Here is a 22,376-nt window from a genome sequence, read left to right as displayed (position 1 = left end):
AGCTCAAATAGTAGTGAGTCTTTTTTCATATGCTAATGAAACTGAGTGAATACCCCTCCCTCCCTCACTCTCTCTTTTTTTTCCACCCAGTTTTGTTTTTTTTTCCGGGGAAATGCTCTGTGAGCTATAATTAAGAAGATGTTGGGTTTTTTTTCTTCCTGTTTTTTTTTTATTTTTATTTTTTTTCAAAGCTAACAGAAATAAATAATTCCATAATAAGATCTGTGAAGTGAAGAGGCTTAATGTACTCATTGTGTTCATCCTTGTTTTCCCTCTTGGATGTTTTGTATTAATTAGAAGCAAGCAATTTGATCTCTGTCAAGCAATCAATTTGTATTGTACTCCGTATTCCATGTGAGGTATTAATATGCTCTTTCCACCTTTTTCTGACTCCATATTCTCGTCCCAGAATATGGAGATATGATAATTAAAAAGCTCCAGAAAGCTGGTTTAGAGACATATATTTGATTTCCAATAAGCTTATGAGTGAATAAGTTTACACGTATTTGTGTCTGGTGTATATTCTGTTATAGATAATGAATTACACGATCGCCTCCTGAGAGATAAGAAGTGTGAAAGCATCAACCAGGGTGGACAGTGTGGATCTGGCATCTTATCCTACAGAGCGCTTGGAAAACTACAGTCAAAGGTAAATAAGCTGACACACGAATGGGAGCTTTTAATTCTGAACACAAGGTGGAAAAATAACTTTTGTGAGGGACCAAAAAAAAAAACCTCCCTGGGGATCAGTGATTGTGTAACAGTGTTTTGGATAAGTAGCACACTAAGTGGTGGAGTGTCACAGCTCCTTTGACCACACTGATCACAACCTGAGATTGGTTTTGACTTATGCAGAGCTGTGGGAGGTTGGCAGATACTGTAATATAGTACTCTTAAAAAAAACGTGTTGCTGAGTCTGCTTTTTCTATAGTGATGGTTGCCTTTAGATGTCATGTTGTCTGGATTTGTACCTATAAAAAATGAGAAAACTTCAGAAAGATGTTTATTCTGTACTTTTTCATTACAGTACATGTTTCTGAGGTTTGACAGTCGATTACTTTTTTTTTTTCAAAAAGCAGACGCAGTGGTTTACATATGCAATGTTTGTTTTACATTCAAGTTTTTCAAACTGAAATTAATGGAAATCAATGACAGTCCCAGAAAGTACAGTGTGAAATCTAAAAACCTTATACTCAGCAGTGACGCAAAGTGAATATGTTTAACAGCAAAACTTACAAAAACACCACTGTGTGTAGCTTAACCATTGAACTCATTGGCCTTATTCCCGTGTTTAAACTGAATACTGCACAAGATTTAATACAATTGTTGCAGCATATTCATATACTGAAACTATTATTAGTAGCCTACATAAATAGTAGTATCTTTGTAAATAGATATTTAAAATATTTTTAATGTAAAGTAAATGTCAGAAATTAAAACTTATCATATTAGGACACATTTCATTTCATAATAATTGATTGAATGTTTATATAGGCTACTGTGAGTAATTGCTAAATGTGTGGTGTTCGAGTAAAGTGTGTTCATTCAAATATCCATGATCAAATTCATGACATACAACAGTGTCTGAAAAATGCATGATACACTGCCAGAAAGAGCTGTCATACAATAGTAATAGAAAAGTAAATTATATATGTAAGTCTTCAGCTAGATCATGCAGAGAGTGTTAAACAACATCTCCTGTTTCACCCTGAATGTATCTATTTGTTCTGCTTTTGTAAACACTCAGCGTCACATGTTTGTCCATGTTGTTGCCATGCCAGGACTACCTGTTTCCACACCGCAGCATCTAGCAAGTCTTTCCTCGTCTTGTTCCACGTTGTTATGTGAATTAGATATAAACTCAAACTCCTCAATGTTTGTTACTATTATGTCAGAAATACACATGCACGTTAGTGCTGACATAAGAAAAGGTTTAAATGCTGTGATACTTTTGTAATGTGTGAATATGGATAGTGTACAGAGTGTAATGAGGAAGAAAATGGAGTCATGGCTAGACACATGATACAACCTAAGCCCCATTGAAACTGGTTGTTCTTCAGTGGTTAAACAGTCACACGGCTGAACATCGAATCTTTTTAAATTAAACTTAAATTATCAATCTATTATTATTATTACACTAATTATAACTATAACAAACTCAGCATAGTATGAAAAAGTGTAACATGGCATGTCCAAAATGTCACGTAAATAATCATGAAAAAAACAGCTTGGTAATAAACATGTGTGACTCAGTGGTGATATTTAGATTCACTGATAACATTGTTTGAACTTTGATTAATGTCCACGTTACAGATTGCAGCATGTAAGAGCAACATTTTGCCTTCTGAACAACAAATTTATACAAAATGTTGAAACACGTCTGTGTGGAAAAGTGTTACAAACTAATGAGGTACATTCGTTTTTACAGAATGTAATCTATAGTGTTTGGGAGTTGTTTGTCTCAATAGGCTGTAGTAATCAAAAGTAATGAACCTATTATGAGCAGGACCTCTGAGGGCCCGGCGTGGCATTAAGAGTGTGGCACATAAAAGGTTTATTAAAGGAAATTAAGGTCCATCACTGCCACACCTGCTCCCCTATTATAAATGTATGACAGGTCAGTGCCTTCAATCACAACAGCAAACGAGAGAGAGGAGTCATGTTTCCCATTACCAGGGAAAAGTAACAGCATATCCTATGACTCACAGATTTCACTGGCCTGTGACCACTATACGCCACCATCAGCCTGGAATAATTATGTTTAATAGGTTTTATTTGGGACCCACAAGCAACAGCCAGCGAGAGTGGATGGATTTTAGCAACTATTTTTGTCTAAACACACACAGTGAGGTGCTGTCCGTGCTTTAATGTCATTATTTAGTGTCATTACATTTTTACTCACCTTTGAAACTTTCCTCCCCTGACATTACACTTCATGTGTTTGCATATTACTGGTGTTTTAGGTGCTCTTTGTGTACACAAATTGATTTTAAGCCTCACTGGCTCTGGGTGACTGACAAAAATCAACAATACTAATAGAAGTATCTGAACCTGTTTACCTCTTTTTTAAATAAAAGAAATTAATGAAAACGGGCAACACATTACAATCTGTCACCTACTGTCTCGTCTTTACATCTAGTGTTTTATTTACAGATGGATTCTGAAGGTGAGGAGCAAACCCTGAAAACATGTAACAGTAGCACAGGTGAGTACAGCTTTTAGTTTGAGCTTTTAACCACACACACATGCACACACACACACATTCCACTTATCGTCATGGGTTAGGGGTATCAGTTCAACAATCCAACTTTATAACTGTCAATTTTATGTATTATCTTACCGCTCTGAAGAGCACTGCACTGCCATTTCATTATTCAGAGGGGAATAACTTCATTAAATTGGAACACTGGCTCAAATTAGTTAAGGAGTGTGTATATATTGTGTGATTGAAAACCTCTAGACTGGATATGTCATTATGCAAGTGTTCGGGGCCTCTGAGGCCTGCCTGCTCACATCGAAGCTATTACTACATCTGGGGAAATTCATGAAAAGTGTTATTATTGGTCGTGCTTCATGGGAGTATGGGTAGAACTTGTGAATGAGATTGACGCAGGCCTCTGGGAAAATTGATTTACCCTTTTAGATCATGTTGTCGTTGCTGTCAAAGGATGAGCCAGTGTTGTCTCCCAGAGAACGAGCCAGACTGAATGAAAAGCTTTTCAGATCAATGAAGAGACCACTTCTCCATCCTTATGCTGATTATACCCGATGGCATTGTAAAAGAGAATAAAATCTATGGTGAAAGGCTGCGTGAAGCAGTAGTCGTCCTCGTGGTGTCATCCCTAAAACAGTATCTACAAAACAAATATTTACAGAGCGTCGTAAAATTTTATTAGCTATTCCCCAAAAGTAGTGAGTCGCCTTGAACCTTTGATGAAGAATATGTCGACAGATGCTCCACTGCTGTAGTGGAAATGTAAACATGACTTTTTCTATCTGTTCTTTCTTGGCCTTTATTTCACAGGGCTGGCCGACTGCATCACTGAGACGCACAGGTACGAGTTTATGATGTGAACACTTTGAATTTTCTCACCTTTTTCATCTTTAAGCCAGATGGGAAGTATTCTCTTCCCAGATCAAACATGTGATTCTTTGTTAGGGTTCTCACTTGATGATGTATTATTAAAAAAAAAAAAAAAAGTCTGAAATTTTAGTAGCTGGACCTTTGAAAGGAACCAGCAGAAGACTCTGTTGACCCTGCTGTGCTTTTTTGTTCCTTCCCCCCTCGTCCCTTCAGCCCATATGGGTCCATGGCGAGGAAGAGGAGTGCTCAGGAAGGGGTGCAGGGCGCCCCCGTCAACAAGAGAAAGTCCCTGCTGATGAAGCCCCGCCACTACAGCCCCAGCGAGGCATGTGAAGAGGAGAGCGAGGACCTGGCACCGCCACAGGACAAAGAAGAGCTGAGGAACATTGACACTCCAGCAGGTAAACAGATGTCCTGTTGTTTTGTCTGTTTTGATGAACAATTGACGCTGAATTTTAAAATCCCATCTGTTGCATTCATATTTCCCTCCCTCTGCCATCAGCCAGCAGCCGCAGTCATTGTGCAGTGGAAGTGAAAGACTACACTGCTGGGTCCACATTAGTTGTGTCTCACGTCCACAAATTGAAGTTTTGACAGCTGATCTGCCATGATATTTTTGGCGTGGCTTTAGCCTCTCTTGATGAGGCCAGATTTCAGACCCCTCATCTGTCCTTTTTGAATAGCCAGTCCAAACCCATTGAATCCATAGAATGAACAACTGAATGGCGGTGTGCACCAGTTCACTTTGATTTTCAAATTAAACTTCCTCCAAGTTGCCTTTTGTGAAAATCAAACGAGTCGTCAACATTAAGAGGCTGATGTGTTTTGATGTTTTGTTTTCGATTTATTTCAACAAAGATTTTTACTCAACAAAAGGAGAATTTAATCAACAACAGTTAAAAAGTGTTTATTTTCACTTATACCACTGTCCTTTTCAGGCGCGAAAATGTTTTCTTTTTTCCTAATGAATTGAATTTTGTGCATTTTGGCAACAATGCTCGTGGTGTACATGTGCATTCTCGCCCACTATAATCTGCACTGATTTGGTATATTTTTAACGATGTAACTAAGCAACAAACGTAATTGTCCCTTTCAAAAGCTTTTGTTAGGCCCTCTAACACAGTCTAATACATAATTAGGCATAATGTCTACAGCTCATTATAGTACACATGTGTGTAGTTAAATGGACCAGGAGAGTAGCTCACTGAATTGTGTGGATTCATTGGAAATGGAATTTATTTGTTTCCTGGGTTCATATTACATTACAATTATCTAAGTAATTCACTGTGTATCAACAGTTTTTCCTTTTGTTGCTGTGAATTCTAGATACATTTTCTTTTTATCATCACACATTGATTGACTGCTGTATATTTTTCCCTATTTGAACCTGATGTTCAGTGGACTGTTGCTTTAAAACAAAAAACAAAAAATCTGGCCAGATAACAAAAACAAAGTGTATAGAGGTGTCAAATGAATACAGATAGTGATAAACATATTCAGAGCATATTTTGTTGTGATCAGATTTAGGGTCTATTTTCTGTAGGAAAACAAAGAAAATGTTGTTTTTTTAAAAAAGTGGACTGGAGGCAGGAAGAATTTCTGCAGTGGGAAGCTAGTCATATCTGCATTTTAACAAAAAGGGAGAAAAATAAGCCTCTCGTTTGGTCGAGCCACACTGTGTTCAACTCTAGCCAACTGCAGCCCTGCTGCAGAGTGCTGGTAATGGCTATTCTGGAGTACAAACTGTTCACCTGTTCCAACACACAAACCACTGGAGGGATCCAAGTTTTTTTCCTCCATCTCTTTCCTTTTTTTTTTTTTTTTTTACTGCACTTATGTGTGTGTCTTTGTCTGTGTGTGTATATATGTCTGTGTGCTTGTCTGACTGTATGCGGCTGTGTCAGGCCAGGGAGTCCATCTGGATGAAAAACAAAACCCTTGTTACTTGCCTCATAAATGTAAATACGTGTAACTGGCTTTAATTTCTCATTCAACAGGGTTTGTCTTTAGATGCCTCTTTTCAAATATTTTTCACAACAAGGAACACATCGTAACACATTGTAATGTCGCCCGAGTACAACACACATGTAACCAGACATGTCAAATTCCACCGCAAACTAATACATCACACAAGCAGTTACCTTTTTTTATTAGTGCTTGATCATTTCTGTCATTTCTAAAGCTCATTTAGTGAGGATTAAGTTTTTGTGGTGGCTGTCTGATAATGCCTATATCTGTATCATCCTCAGCACTGTGTGATCTGATTCTAACAATCCATCTCTATCTATCTCCTCAACCTCTCTTTTGGTTTGGTTTCTGATGTCTGGCCACTTAAGAGGATATACAGTCCAGCCTGCTGAAAGTAAAAACCTTCACAGTCCAAAGAGCCTTAATCGAGCATAAGTTTGCCTGGTTTTGGAGGATCAAAGGAGATTTTGTTGAATCAATCCAGATGACAGCTTTCCATTGTTAATCACTGACCATGACTTAATATTAGCAGTGGTGTTAATAAAGTGTTGTTTCAGATGCATTTTGAAAGATAAAGCTAACCCTCTTTGTCTGCTCCACTGAGCAGACGTGCGTAAGGCTTCACTCAGTCTTGTGGCTTTCTGCACATGTGACCGGGATTTCTGGATTTATTCTAAAAGATGGCGGACCAGAGGTCAATGCTAATTAAATTATTGAGAGCACTCAGCAAAATAAGCTGGAGAAAAGAGATTATACAAAATGAGTGTAAATTTGCAAGAAGAAACACATATAAATTGTATTAATCTGCATTAATAGCACTACATATATCATATATAATATCTTATTACACTCACTAGCATTTAAAAAAAAGACTTAACCTAAAATTACTAGAATTTATTTTCTATGAGAAAAGCTGTATTATTGCAAAAGCTTTTAAAACTCTTTAATGAAATTAAATGTCTGTTTACTCTCAGATAATTAGATGTGTTGTTAGCCACAAATGTTTTACCTCACCATGGCCGACAGGTATAATACACAGGTATCATTACAAGTTTAAAAAAAACAGCCTGTTGTAATTAAAGGGATAACAATGCAATAATTGCATTTCAATTGAATTAATACTTTTTCATTTCTTTTTCTACAGTTTGATTTTTATTATGATTTTTTTTTTTAAAGAAATCTAACCAGAACTAATCTCACTTGTATTTGTGCATTTACCTTGTGTCACGTTCACTAGGCAGGCCTCTCAGTCCTGCTGTAGCTGGTGGCTGCTGTGCCTTTAACACTTTTATCCAACAAAATTATTGTCAATTTTTTGACTGAGGTTGGCTGGCTTCTCCTAAACCAAGTCCTGCCACACAGACAGCAGCAGCTCACAGAAATTCCTCTCTTTTATCTCCGTGTTTGTGGTTTCTGCCATCTGTGTTTTCAGGAATCCTCTTCACTTTCCTTGTTCCCGTCCTTAGAAACAACAATTATGTGTTTTTTAAAATCATTTTTTCTTGTGTGTGTGCAGATGACAACATGTTGCTGCTTAGCTTGCACTTAAAAATACACATCATTAATTAAAAGCTGATGTTCACTGTCCAACACACTGTAAATCCCCCCATAATCTTGTCCTAAATCTATTTTGGGTTGTTTCTCCAATTGGAGACTTAAAGGAAGAAGAAAACAATTGTGTTCTTCATCTCCTGCTTTCATGTTAAACTAGCAGAGAGAAGGGTCATATACTATGTTTTCTCAAATATACTTGCTTGGAAATCTTGCAACCTCATTATTATTATTTCCATTGTAACATGTGTTCATATAAATCCTCTAGATGGTAATAAAAACATGTTTTTCTGAAGATATTATTCATTGAGAAGTAATGCAAAATTTAAAACCTTGAAAGGATTTGTAGAAGATTACCAAGGACATACCGTTCTTATCCTGTGTGTAAGTGAATGGTCAGAAAGAGAACATACTGTATGTGGCCTTAAGACACTTGAAAACACAGAGAATAATATGTGTTTTCTTGTTGTTTTAGATGGAAACTTAAATACAATCAACGGCGTGGCCAACAGAAATGGCTGCCACGATGCAGCAGCCAAGTCCAACGATTCGCTTGGATGGTCGGAAGTGACATCTGATGACTCTCCACAGCGTGAGCCGGACACGTCTGAACCTCTGATGGATGAAGATGAAGAGGAGCTGCTTAATAATGAAGAAGACCAAAGTCAAGAGAGGATGAGCGCTACATCCTCGCCGCAGAGTCCATACAGAGACATGAGGGAAGCTGAGTGGGAGCCTCTGTCTCTGTCTGCCAAGGTGAACGGCCTGAGCCGCAGTCCCTCCAGAGCCTCTGAAGACCTTTCAGGCAGGAACGGCCATGTTAAAGAAGAGCCTCAGTCAGAGTTAGGTAGTCAAGTGGGTAGAGTGAGTATTTTTCAGGCCGAGTCTTTAAGATACAGGCCTCCGCCTGCAGAGGAGGACAGCGAGGGGGAGACGGAGGTGGAGAGGCCACCTAGGCTTGACGGCTGGGCCCTGGGCCTCCACGAGAGGGGCCTTGAAATGAACCGAGGGAGGGTTAACTTCAGTCTGTTGGAGCAGGCCATAGCTTTGCAGACAGAGCAAAGGCAAGTCCTACACCACGCTTACAGGGAAATGGACCGGTTCCTCATGGAGCAGATGACCAATGAGAGGAGGCAGCACAGGATGATGGACATGGACCCCAGACTCAACTATCATGGTGGAAAAGGTAACAATACAGAGTGTGCAAGTCTTAAGAAAAAAAAAATAGTGATCAGTTTGAGAACAAACAGATGCACCTTCATTCGGTGTAAATCAGATTGGCCACTTGTGATTTTCAATGATTGGGTGCTCAAAAAAAGAAAAAAAAAACATTAAAAGGAATAAAAGAAGCATACGCACGGTGGTGGGGAGGGATCAGAGGGAGGAAATCCTCTTAAATACTAAAAACATTTTGGCAACAAGTGAAGTAATAAATAAACAGACTAAAATAAAGAAGAACAAAATTTTCTGATGGAATTGCTACTACTCAGAATATTGGATTTTGATAGGAATCAACTGGATATTTAACCATGACCATAAGTCTTAAATCCTCCTAAAGTGCCTCTCATGTTTCCCTCTGATTCTTCAAATGACTGCGGCTAAATGTGTAATCCTAGATGTAATCTTTCGATGGATGGGCATTAAGAAGTGAATGCTCTGTGTTGAACTGCAGCCTTAACTAAAATGACAGATTAATAGATGCGTTTTGTGAAAAAAAGTGTGTGGCCTTGCATGATATTTCAATCTGTTGACCTATGTACAATAAAGGACAAGTGCATTATGTGTATGTTTCATTTATGTCCACATTTCTTAGATAGGAGAGGAGATTTAGCACGTCATGGCATCAGCACAGTGGTTGTATTGTTTTTGGTTTTTTTTCATTGTGAAATCTTGTTTTTTCTGTGTCCACAGATTCTCCACGCACAGATAAAAAGGATATAAAGTGTCCCACTCCTGGCTGCGACGGCACTGGTCATGTGACCGGCCTGTACCCACATCATAGGAGTTTGTCTGGTTGTCCTCATAAAGTCCGAGTTCCTCCTGAGAGTAAGTTGAACCAGCAGTTGTATGTATACATTCGGTATAATTGATGATTTCTACCCATAAAAACTGCCAAAAACGGTTTCAGGATTTAAAATCAGCCGCAGTAATTGAAATCCTCTTAGCACAAGTCCAAAGACAAGAAAGACCTGCTTATATGTTTAGTTCAATTCAAAGATGTGCATGAAACTTTTCAAATAAACTTAAAGGATTTTTTTTCTCCCTCTCTCTTTCTCATAATGCGTTGTAATGTGTGAATATTGAATTCTTTTTTTTTTTCCCCCCACATTGGCGATTGTTAAGTCATTTCAATATAACTCAACAAACATTCAACATTAAACAGTAATGTTACAAAAGGAACAGAAAAAGTAATTAACTTTTTCAAAAAAGCGTGTGCTCTTAGACTGGAGGCAGTATTTGCAAATCAAAGGGCTAGCTAACGCAGTATTCAAAAATAAATAGACAACTCCAACAAACTAATTGGAGAATATGTACAGAAAAGAAGTTTCTAAGGATACAGAGCGGACCTTTAACGACGCGTTTGTTTTGAAGAATATAATCAGCTGTCTTGTTACGCTCCTCTTTGCACTAAGCTATTTACATTTCAGCGACATTACAGCATTCCTCACAATGAGAGAGCCTTTTGCTTTTTTTCTCCTATTTCTGTCTCTGTAGGATCTTTTCTCTATAGGCTCTAATGTAGCAGCCAGTTACATAAACCAATGTTTAATGTATGAAAATGAATTTGGTTTATTTACAAAAATACCCAGTAAATATATATATTTTTTCACCATCTTATAATCTTTCCTGCTCTGTTCTGCATTATCTCACACATTGAAATATTTCTGGACATGTTTCTCTTACCAAGCTTATCTCGTCTCCCCTCAGTCCTGGCCATGCATGAGAACGTCCTCAAGTGCCCTACACCCGGGTGCACAGGAAGAGGCCATGTCAACAGCAACCGTAGCACCCACCGGAGGTACATCCACGGCAGAAAGCCATTAGAAAATCTGTACCCTGTTCATAGATGAGTTACAGTATTAGGCTAATGTGTTTGATTTCCTCCCCAACCAGTCTCTCAGGCTGCCCCATCGCTGCTGCAGTGAAAGTCTCCAAACCTCAGGACGACAGCCTGAAATGCAGACAAACACCTGACCGCTCACCGAGGTATAATGCCAGATAACGCTCGGGATTTTCACTGCTCTCAGTGTGGTCACATGTGCAGAAAAATAATTGCATCAAGCACCCAGAAATCCATGTTCAGCTCTGTAGTGGACTGAAGTTGTAAAAGCCTAACTGAGGTTATGCAAAAAAGTGATAAACACTATTATTGTTGAGGAGAGGGTGTGGGATATTTTTATTCAGTGATCCCAGCAGAACACACAGTCTATTTTCAGCTTTCCAAGCAGACATAAGCAATGGTTGCTGGTCCTGTGAGTTCTTTTCTATTAGAGATGATAAAAGAGCAGAACTCTTTGTTCCCCGTGGATATATCATGGGCAGGGTGCCCACTCCTACTATATTAATTAGTCTGGCAACCTGGCTGTGGATCTACAACACACATCAGATCCCAGACTCTATGTGCAAAAGCACTGGCGTCCCTTGATGGTTTAAAACAATGTCTACACTTAACTGCTTAATATGAACTTGTGTAGTGTCTTATTCCACAAGTTTTACACAATAAAACTGAGCTTTTTTTCCCCCTCTCTTTTCATTTTCCTCCTTGCAGAGCCATCGGCTTGATAAAGAAGTTTGAGCTGAACCAGCTGAACTACAGGCTCTCTCATCCAGTAGCAGCCTTGCAAACGAGCCTCACAAAAGACATGGACAAGTACAGCAGAATCCGCTTTGATTACGCCAGCTTTGATGCACAGGTCTTCGGCAAACAGCCTCTGATGGGAACCAACCAGGACCAGGAAATGTCACATTTCCCTGACTGTAAGCTTTACATATTTTATTTAACCAAAGAAAAAAGTAATTTTTTATCTACAGTAACGAGTGAATGTTGCATTTTTTGCCATATGTTTTATGCATTTACATGTTGTTTCAGCTGCTGAATTATATATATATATTTTTTGCCATATTCATCGTATATCAGAGGCTGTTTTGGCTTGGGAGTTGTCTGCATTTTTTTTTTTATCTCAGGGGTTTGTCATTAAAATCATCAAAAATCAACTTACAACCTGCGTTCTTATTAAGTTTAGGCGGAACACCTGGTGTCAAAGTGACAAACTTATTTGCTAATTATTTGTTTTTTAGCACCTCAGCAGTATCCTGGCTTCCTTGGTGCTCCAGGTGGCCGCCTGCCCACCCCTGGTCAGCACAGCCCGCCGAGTCAATTCAAAAAAGAGGATGGTCTCCAAGCCACAGCAGCGACCGCCGCCATCCTTAACCTCTCCACTCGCTACCGGAAGAACATGGAGGCTGTCGCCGGCCGGCCCTTGGCAACCTCCACAAAGGTAATCAAATTAGACCACTTGGAAAGGTATTTAATGTGGTCATTTTAAAGGAACTCTGATTTGTGTATAAAAAGGGAAGACATCAAAAGACAGATTTTGGCAAAGGGAGCTTGGCACTCTGGTGGCAGAAAAACAAGGAGGTTTCCACTTCATAAAGCTTTAATGTACACAAATGAAAATTTGTGTAATCACATCAAAAGAAGAAATACAATCAGCCTTCCTTTCCAATTACGAATACTTGTCTATTTTTTTTGTAAAACATGTGGTATTGTATTTAGTTTTGACATCAGCTGGCATGTAAAAACCCTGAACTGTTGTCTGAAAATGCATCTTGCCCGCTGCAGATGGCAGAGGATATTTTGCTTAGTTATATGATCCAGCATAGGCTGTGTGTCTACACCAGATAGTCTTTAAGAGCATTTTAATGGATTAAGCCAATCAGCTAAAGGAGTTAACATCTGAAAAGTTTAATTCACACACAAAATCCAAACTCTTCTTGGAAATGTGCACAGATCCAAAATCTCTTCAGCTGTCTTTATCTGCAACCCGGCATTGTGTTCAACTTTTTCCAAACTCTCCGTGATTAATATTGATCACATTCTGTGGGTTACATACGTGCACACTGTACTGTAGATGATTCAAGGTTTCCACACCTACACAGCACAGATCCTTGTCTCCCAGCTTGTTGAGCTGAGAATGTGGCCCTGTACCAGGTACCAGCCCACTGAATGAATAAAACAGTGTTAGCAAGTTAATCATCTGTTCTCATTTACAGCTTAGTTGTCTTGGAGGGACGTACAAAATAAAGAACAGCTTTCAAGTCTGAAATAAGGGGCCATATTTAGAGTGTTATATGGTGTTGGATGCTTTAACTTATCTGCATATGTATATTACACGTTGAAATATCACACACAAAAAAAGCACCCAAAAGCTGGCCTTCAAAGCGTGAAAGCAAGCTGATTTTACGTGCTTAACAGTACAAAACAGCTTCAATTACATCAATAATTAATTAATAAAACAAAACAGAAAAAAAATCCTTAGTCTTAGTTTTTAGTCAGAGCTAAAAACAAATAAAAATCAAAGTAAATCACAAAAAGTCTCGCCGGTCCCATAGTTTTACACTGGTGTTATTTTGATTCGGTACACACACATCAAATGGCTGAATAATTAAAGTGGACAGCCACATCCAACGTTCATGAAAATTATCCCCTTTAATTAATTTGAAAGGCTCCCCTCTGTTACGAAAAATAATGATGTATAGGCTTTAATGAAACATATGCGTTGAATAATTGGTTCCATTTATGGAAAAGGATTTCAGCATTTAATGAGGTAAAACTTTTAATACCATAAAACAGCCATAAGTCATCATGCTACTGCGTTTCAGCGCAAAAACGACAAACACATCTGTCAGTGGGGAAACTTATGCCACATTAAGCTTTTTAATTTTTGCTATAATAATGATGACCTAAAACCAGCCCCCACCCCCACCAAACCCCCAGCTGCCATCTTGGTTGTGTGTCCTAGAAAACAGATGACACAGCTGTCACTGAAAAACTACACACCAGTGATTATTTTTTTTTGTGTTCAGCAGAATTAACGCTGGCTTAGTTTGGTACTTTGTCTAGTGTGAGATAACCACTGTACGTATTATTTGTGTGCTCTGAACTCTAAAGTATTTTTTCACGTTTACAGTGAAGTGTTGCTGGATTTAAGTTTACCATATTGCTGCTGTCACATAATGAGGCATCATGGTGTTTTATTTACATTCCTTCAAGAGTAATTAGAAAATATCTTTTCTATTTTTATCCTCTGAGTCACTTGTTTTCATATGTTAGCACTCACAGCTATGATATTACTTTATTTACGGTGCTCTTCCACAACATGTTATCATACGTGTTACTTTATGTAAGAATTGAACTTATTCCCTTCAGGACATGCTTATAGAAGTGGATGAAAATGGCACATTGGACTTAAGCATGAAGAAATGTAAGGAGAATGTGAAAGCCCAGACGAAGGCACCTTCAGACGACCCGATCTCTCCCCCCGAGTCCGCTGTGGCCAAAGGCGGGAGTGTGCTCATCAGCCCCGCCTTCTACCAGCCGCTGTCTGAGAGAGACAGCTGGGAGAGCCCCATCCCGGTCAACTTCAGCAAAGCACATCTCTTACAGGACAACGAGGTAAAAAGAAAACACTGACAACTGACACCTGTAATGTCATGGCATCTAAAAATGTAAGATTTGCATTAAAAACATGAGAAATGTTTAGAGATGGATGGGGAGAACTTGATTTGAGGCTCTCTGGAGTCACCAAACTGAGACATTTCAGTGCAGTAAAGTACAAATAAACACATTGACAGACTGGTTTTCAGAGGAGTTTATAAATACTGAGGATATTATTATTACATTATATTTTCTGAAACGTTGAAACCATTTTTTCTATTGTGATAATTCAGATTGCCCTACAAATATACTTCTGCTTGATAAACTCAACACATCAAACTAAACTGAACTCACCTAAATCTCAGAACTCTATTTTATAATAGTTGTCTGACTTCTTCCCAGGAAACCTGATAGTGATTTTTACGGATCTAATGAATTGTAATGAGGTGTTACCATTTGAAAAATTGTTATGGTGTGAAATGTGGTTTAGAGGCACTTGACTCAGATTAGAGAAGTTTGATATGAAATACAGATGTTGTAATTTGTAGGCAATCTCTATAACAAAGAACGTTATAATAACAATTCTCGTATAACAAAGCTCTGTGCAGTCAGATCTGTGCATCTAGATCATGTAGTAAATATACAGTACACTGAGGACTATAGTGCTAATCTAGTCTCCACATATCACTCTTGCCCAGGGGCCTCAGTGAAGCTTAATCTGGACTTCAAAGGGTTTTCTTTTCATTACTTCACAGGTGGTATTCATTTGTAGTTGATATCAGGAGTTGTCACATTTGACCTGCTTCTTAAATCATACACAACATCTGGTGACTGCATGCACCAGTCTAGTCTGTGTAAAAAAAAAAGGAAAAGGAAATCCATACGTCATGGCCATACATCATAAATACTATCTGGATTAAGTATGACTTTAAATGGATGTATGGTTTACTACAGTTTAAGTATCCTTAAGCATAATCTCTTCTCCTTGCACTCTAACCCTGAGGGCTTGTGTTTTAAGAGTATTATACTGGATTTTTCATTAATTATTCACTTTTAGGTCATTGCACATTGTGTTCAGGTTCAATATTTTGGACAGCTAAGGCCATGTTTTTATCTTTTCTTTCTCCGCAGGAGGATTACGATCAGGTCTCCTTGGAGGACCAGCACTATCAAGGAGACGGCAGCATGATGAGCCCCAAAACCAAGCTGCTATTACGAGATTCAAAGAAAGAGCTTTTGAGGTATGTCACGTTAAAGACCGAAACTCTCGAGGCATCTCTATTCAGCCAGCCGTGCATAATGTGGGCCTCCCGCTGAGTTGGCAGATGGTCAGTTTCAATAATAAAAAGTGTAACTCCAAACTGTACCTTTGTTTAAGTAGGACAGATTGATATAAGTGAGTCAAAACACACATATGAAACTCACTGTGTTACATCTATGACTGTAACTGGTATGTCTGCAGGTTCATGTGGAGAAGAAATGTATCTATTTAAAAGTGAGTTGTCTCCCTGTATGTCCTGTACAAGCTTACAACTCTTGACTCTTGTAGTTAGAGTGCATGCTCTGCTGGGTCTCCTCTTGAGAATCACACCACGAGAAAAGTAGGACCCTCTAGTTTCCACAGCACAGCACCCCCCTCCGACATTCAGAGACATTTTTAAACTGAATGTTGAGCAATAAAATAATAATTTTCTACTAAACTTCCCGCTGTACTAACTTCTTTAATGCACATGAAAAAAAAAAGGTTCTCAATGTGAAAGAAAGATTCAGTTGGAGCTTTGCGGAGTCTGTGGGAAATAGAGTAATCTGTGTATTAAATGCTTTGTGTTCCCCTGCAGCTGTCCGACCCCAGGCTGTGACGGCAGTGGCCATGTGACGGGGAATTATGCTTCACATCGGAGGTACTGTAATTAATTACACTCTCATTAGACGCAGCCAACGCATATACAGACAAGGGAACCTGTGCTTATTGTTTAATAATGTTTATTTTTACAGTTGAAAACTAGTCCCACGGCTCGTATGGATAGATTTTTATGTCATTTCTTCCCCCGTATTGGTGACAGGAAAAAGATTTTTATTTATGAGGAGGAAGTGGAATTGTGTTTTCAAACAATTTTGTATAAATATGCGTTGAGACATTGTATTAAGATTATTTAATTCAGCTGTGATCAAAGAGTGCATTAAAATGACTGTTAGCTCTTTATCCTCTTCAGTGTGTCTGGATGTCCTCTGGCTGACAAAACACTCAAATCACTGATGGCAGCCAACTCTCAGGAACTAAAGTATGTGTTTTGAAAACTGTTATTGTTGCAAAAGGATTTTACACATTAAACTAGACAGTTTGTTTTTGCCGTAGTGGAGATCAGCTCAGGTCAACACTTTCCTTTTCCCTTTTCCTTTCCTTTCATTTTCCTTTCCTGTCTTTCCTTTCCTTTCTTCTCTTCTCTTCTTTTTTCCTTGCTGCTTCACGTTAGGCACAGTCTCTATCTGCTCCACATGAAGTTGTATGCTATTTGCACCACATCTCTACATATCAGTCTGAATTCACTGCTCTCTACTCTCAGTCTTTTGCTGTAAAAAGCACCTGGTCTCTGTGTCTCCCAACCTGCAGGTGCCCAACACCTGGTTGTGATGGATCTGGACACGTGACTGGGAACTATGCTTCGCACAGAAGGTAGCAGAGAAAAATCATCGCAACTGAGCATGAAATACATTTGTCAGATGCATGACATTCAAACAGATGGTGAAAGTCTCACTTTATACTGCAAACATGCTGCACTTTTTGAGTTCTTGTTTTTACTGATTTTGTTGGCTGCCTTTCATCTATGCATTTATTTATTATTTTATCATCCAAATTACATGCAGTTTGAAGGCTGTCTGTTTCATATTCTATTTCACATATCAGTGCGGTTTTAGTCCAAGTTTACGTCAGGCTGCTATGTGCTAACACCAGGTCCAACTTATATAATAAGTAAATACTGAGCTAGAGTAGATAAATGCCCATAGAGTACAACTTTTCACTATGGAAACATTGAATTATATATAAATTTAGATTTGCTTAATTAAATGAGGGTAATTGAAGCTCCACATTCTTCGTAGCTGCTAATTCGCCTTTAGCCTTTGTTTTCACTCTTAATTCAGTTTATAGTTTCCCTTCAAGTTAACCCATACTGTTTCCAACCGTTTCCAGCTTGTCAGGATGTCCACGTGCCAGAAAGGGAGGTTTGAAGCTCACACCAAACAAGGATGACAAAGATGAGCAAGAGCTTAAGTAAGAGTTGTTGTTTTTTTTCTCATCCCATGCTGTCATGTTTTTTTGTTTCAAAAATAAAACAAGAAAACATTGTTGAAATGCGTCATGCTTTTGTACCCAGGGCATTATACCTGGAGGCCATTAAGTTAAACAAAGAAAAATAATACTTCTCTTGTCAGAACATTAGTGAATTATTTTCCAAGGATTAGCAGCATGTTTTTGAGGGATTTTTTTTTTCCCAGGGTTTGTATTTTTCATATTTTCTGAATGGAATATCTGGCTTATCACTCTTCACTGAGTGCTTTCCTTATAATTATAGTATACTAAGAAAATGCTGAATTGCTTGCTCCGATGGCACTGCACTCATTTGCGGCTTAATCACTGTTGTCTGTGAAAGTGTTATTGAAAAAAAAATAATGTAATTGATTTGCAGGTTAAATCCAAAGTCAGATATATGAGCCCTTGTTTACTTATACATCTGGACACTGATTTTTTCTTTTTAATTACTAATGCAAGGGCATGAGCTTAGGAATTATACTGGAATAGATCTCATACACATTAAGAGAGACAGGGAGAGACAGGGGGAGGGTAGCAAATGTCCCTAGATTATTGTAAATAGTAGGCCATATGGCATGCCTCCATTGTCCTGGTGCCTTGCATCAAGCTACCTACCTGTGGTAGATGCAAGTAATGGCACTGGTGTTGTTTTGTCCTCTAAGTGCTGCTGTGCTGTTGAGCAACAAAATGCTGAAACAGGCTTTTTGCAGCAGCACTCTACAGCATGTGTGCCATTTGTATCATCTCAGGTGACCTTTCACCTTTATCAATAAGGGAAGGGTTAGCCACCTTCAAATTACATTCTTTCGCATGAGGGGATACATGACAATTATCTGTAATTCATGTCACTCCATTACTGACCTGCAGAAAACAGGCCTGGAAATACAACCGACAAACTCTTAATGATATTCAGTGCGAGTTGTGCTTATGTTTTTCAAGCACAAATATCAGTCACCTCGAAATGTATGCACCGAACACAGCACTCGTTCTCACTCAAGTTTGGGTGGATTAGTAACTTATAGTTAATGCGATTATTTGATTCCATCTCTAGTTTTGGCGACTTCATTTTTAATCAGCATTTGACTGGATTAATCAACTTAATGGTTAACAAATCTTCCGGTCTAGTTATTGAAAGGGAGTTTTTTTTTAATTATACCACAGAATGATTTAGTTTTCGCTCTTTTTTTCCCAATTGCAGTTTAACAATGAAGTAGTTGTTATTTACGTGCACTTGAACGTCTCTGTTTTGTCCGGAGCATAGAGATGCTAATTTCTTTGTTTTTTCCCCCATGTGGGACCATGGTATGTGCAGGTTCAGAACGTGTGCGACTCTTTGTTTGTTTCTCTGGTAGGTGTCCAGTTATTGGATGTGACGGACAGGGCCATATATCGGGAAAATACACATCCCACCGCAGTGCAGGCAGTTGTCCACTTGCTGCCAAAAGACAGAAGGAGTCGTCCATCAATGGGCTGCCCTTTGCTTGGAAGGCCAATAAACAGGAACTACCCCATTGTCCCTTGCCTGGCTGCAACGGCCTTGGACATGCCAATAATGTGTTTGCCACTCACAGAAGGTGAGGTCGCCTGTCCTCCATTTTATCTCTAAACAATACTGCTGGTCGACATGTTGCATTCTTACTGTACAATGGGCACCGTTTGCACTCCCATTCACAGTATCTGTAGATGTTTAAGTTTGAGGATGTTCTCGCTCCTAACATTGTCATTTGTGACCTGCTGAACTAGCTTGTCGGGTTGCCCACTGAACGCACAGGGCATCAAGAAAAAACACTCTGAAGAGGAGATGATGACTATCAAACTGAAGGCCAGCAGTGGTAAGCTACTCTTGACATGCTGTGTGGTGTAGCAATGCTTACAAAAAAAAGTATCAGTATTTATCGTTTGAACATAATAAAAGAGATCTGTTTTAACTCAGGCGTTGAAAACAAAGAAGATATTCAACATTTGGATCATGAAATAAAGGAATTGAATGAATCCAATATGAAGATAGAAGCAGATATGATGCAACTCCAAACCCAGGTAAATATTTACTCTCACGAGTTGGTTTTTATGGACACCAGCTGGAGATCTTTGCTCGCTGAATTTGATGATTTTTTTTTTCCTTTGTACCCGAAAGCAGATCTCGTCTATGGAATGTAACCTGAAGACAATTGAAGAGGAGAACAAGATGATCGAACAGCACAACGACAGCCTTCTGAAGGAGCTTGCTTGCCTTAGCCAAGCTCTCATTAACAGTCTAACAGACATTCAGCTGCCTCAAATGGTACAGTAAGCCTTGACCACAGACCCCACCACAACTTATTATATATAACCTGTCCTGGAAAGATGTCATTTTCTATAAATATATATATATATATACAGTATATATATTGCCATTTCTTCTGTGCTGCTTTCACTAATAGTTCCACATGTTTTTGTTGCAGGGACCCATCAGTGAGCATAATTTTGAAGCCTATGTGAACACATTAACTGATATGTACAACAACTCGGAGCATGAATACTCTCCAGAGTGCAAGGCCCTCTTGGATAATATCAAACAGGCTATTAAGGGCATCCATGTTTAAGCTACCAAGAGGTTTCTTTGACTTGGGATAATGGCACTAGATAGCTCTATTTTACTGAAGAGTGCTGGCTTGGCTGCATGTATAAGACAAGGCTTTTGGAAATGTGTTTGGCATTTCCCGGTAAATACACTGCACTGAGAAAATTACCAGCCGGACTTGTAATGCTTTTGCTGTTTCTGCATTCACTTGATATGTTTATCCTGGTGAGATTTTTACCCCTCTTGCACTTAATTATTTTGTATGGTTTGCTTGATTTTAATCTGTATGTGTTCATGTCATTCTTATATTATTGCTATTTATTATTATATTTGTTCATCAGTGTATTTATTTCCTTGATTTTTATTTATTTCTGGAATTGTAAATGCTTAATATCTGAGAAATCTGTTTGACTTTCTGCACATTGTAAATTACATAGAAGCACATTCCAATTTCATGGCATACTTTTGCCATCTAGTGTTGAAAAACTTATATTATTATTATTAGACCATAAGTTGGATCTCCCTTCAAAGTAAAAACTTACTAAAACGATTAAGCATCGATATTTTTAAGCATTGCTTTTGCTTTCTTTATTGGAAACTGAATGTATGGTAAGACATAGTGAACACTGAGATCAAAAAAATGCAATGCAACTGTACTGTACCTTTTTCTTCTTAACCAATAACAGTTGAATGCAACCAGGAGGTGACACTGAGCAAAAAAAAAGAAAAAAATGCAACATCACTCGGTGAACTGAATGTCCAACTCTGCTTTGCATAGTGTGCCACAAGAAGAGTGCAACAAAAATCAAGAATCCACTTTGTCAAGATGTCTTTCTTTTTTAAAATATAGATATTAAACTGCCTTCTGTGCACACACTTTGGAGTGTGCATATAGTATGTGCCTAAATGTATATGAATCCATAAAAATATACAAGTACTATGTTTTGTGGTAGGACAGTATTATGTGGATGGTGTCTAATTTATTATACAGTACAATTATTTTCATAGGAGGAAAATGTTCCTGATGACTGTTTAAATACCGTTGTCTCAGTAGCTGTAATCTCAGAGTCAGGTTTTGAAATATCATGACTGAGATCGAAAAGTCTGGTGTTTATTTAAACTTTTGCTAGCATGGAGAGGGGAGAAAGAAAGGAGTGTATTACAACAACAAAAAACATCTTCTTCTGTTCTATCTTACACTGCTTTACAAGCCTTAACATTTCAACCAGTCTTACAGTTTGAATATTCTTGTAACGCTTGGGGCAGATTTGAATAGTAGCTATTTAAAAACCGAGCTGACTACCACTACAACTCGCATTTCCGTTTTGATCATTAAATGCAAAACAAACAAAAAAATACAAAAAAAAAGGAAAAGAAAAAAAGAAATGAAAACATAGACAAATGATAGTTGTTGCCTAATCAGTTGTTTGTTTGCATCAATTGCACTTTTATATTTTGATTATTTTGTATTTTTAGATTCCACCACACTGCCCTTGACTTCAACAAAAAGAGAGAAATGGGACACTGTAGTCTTATAACCAAACTATACATGTCTCAATTTAACATGAGGCTAATCCCAAGAAAAGAAAGAGAAAATAAATAAGTAACAGTAATTCATTTGAGCAATACATTTTTCATTTCTGCAAAAAGAAGTCAAAGACATGTAGCCTAGGACATTGCGAAGAAACAAATGTAACAGCAAAAGAGCCAAATTACAGAAAAAAATAAGACCCTATTTTATCCAAATACTCAATACATTTTAAAGAATTTTAATCTTTTAAAAAAAATTGAATCACATTCTTTAAACCTAACAATCCTTTATTTATAATTTCGTATATTTAATTCCTATACCACACATCGTTTGCTCAGGAAGTTTTGTGAATAATATTTATTTTTCCCTGTTAGTATTTGATGTTTTGTAATGTGAAATGCTTTTTTGTGGACCGATATTAGTATGATATGAAATTGTATTGTATTTCTTTTCTTTTACATTAAAATGTAATGCTTTTTTCAGTTGAAGTAGTTTGTAAATTGAAACTTCCTATTACTTTTACTATTTCATAATAAACAGATATGCGCTGTGTTGTACAGTTTGTGTATGGTAGAAATAAACTTTTCAAATGGTTTTGTGGTTTCTCAAAGCTCAAGTCCCCCGTCAGTCAAACATGAACCCAGTTACCTCAGAAGTCAAAGGTAGTGCTGCTTTCCTTAGGCATTAGCACCACCTAGTGGTGAATGTGAGGTA

At 38.1% G+C, this 22,376-nt stretch overlaps 1 protein-coding gene across 1 annotated transcript; it reads left to right on the top strand.

Moving 5' to 3' along the window:
* The first annotated feature begins 545 nt into the window (after nt 1–545).
* st18 (ST18 C2H2C-type zinc finger transcription factor) lies at nt 546–21,928 on the top strand. The gene is made up of 21 exons (XM_083992214.1): nt 546–649; nt 3,154–3,205; nt 4,025–4,055; nt 4,298–4,485; nt 8,079–8,789; nt 9,515–9,649; nt 10,532–10,622; nt 10,718–10,810; nt 11,373–11,581; nt 11,903–12,102; nt 14,034–14,279; nt 15,393–15,502; nt 16,100–16,162; nt 16,475–16,543; nt 16,873–16,935; nt 17,452–17,532; nt 18,924–19,145; nt 19,315–19,403; nt 19,505–19,608; nt 19,706–19,852; nt 20,013–21,928. The coding sequence occupies exons 2-21, from the start codon at nt 3,154–3,156 to the stop codon at nt 20,151–20,153; spliced, it is 3,045 nt and encodes a 1,014-aa protein (XP_083848340.1). The 5' UTR covers nt 546–649; the 3' UTR covers nt 20,154–21,928.
* Nucleotides 21,929–22,376: the final 448 nt, after the last annotated feature.

This window comes from Trachurus trachurus (genome assembly GCF_905171665.1).
Source record: "Trachurus trachurus genome assembly, chromosome: 17".
NCBI classification, from domain to species: domain Eukaryota; kingdom Metazoa; phylum Chordata; class Actinopteri; order Carangiformes; family Carangidae; genus Trachurus; species Trachurus trachurus.
The sequence above is the reverse complement of the archived record's forward strand: the minus strand, read 5'-3'. Positions and strand labels throughout refer to the sequence as shown.

What these genes read in the sequence shown, in the direction of transcription:
- st18 (XM_083992214.1), top strand. Translation starts at nt 3,154, where the DNA reads ATGGATTCTGAAGGTGAGGAGCAAACCCTGAAAACATGTAACAGTAGC. An exon ending in AACATGTAACAGTAGCACAG is followed by an intron (nt 3,206 to 4,024) that starts GTGAGTACAGCT and finishes TTTATTTCACAG; the next exon opens with GGCTGGCCGACTGCATCACT. An exon ending in CAAACTGAAGGCCAGCAGTG is followed by an intron (nt 19,404 to 19,504) that starts GTAAGCTACTCT and finishes GTTTTAACTCAG; the next exon opens with GCGTTGAAAACAAAGAAGAT.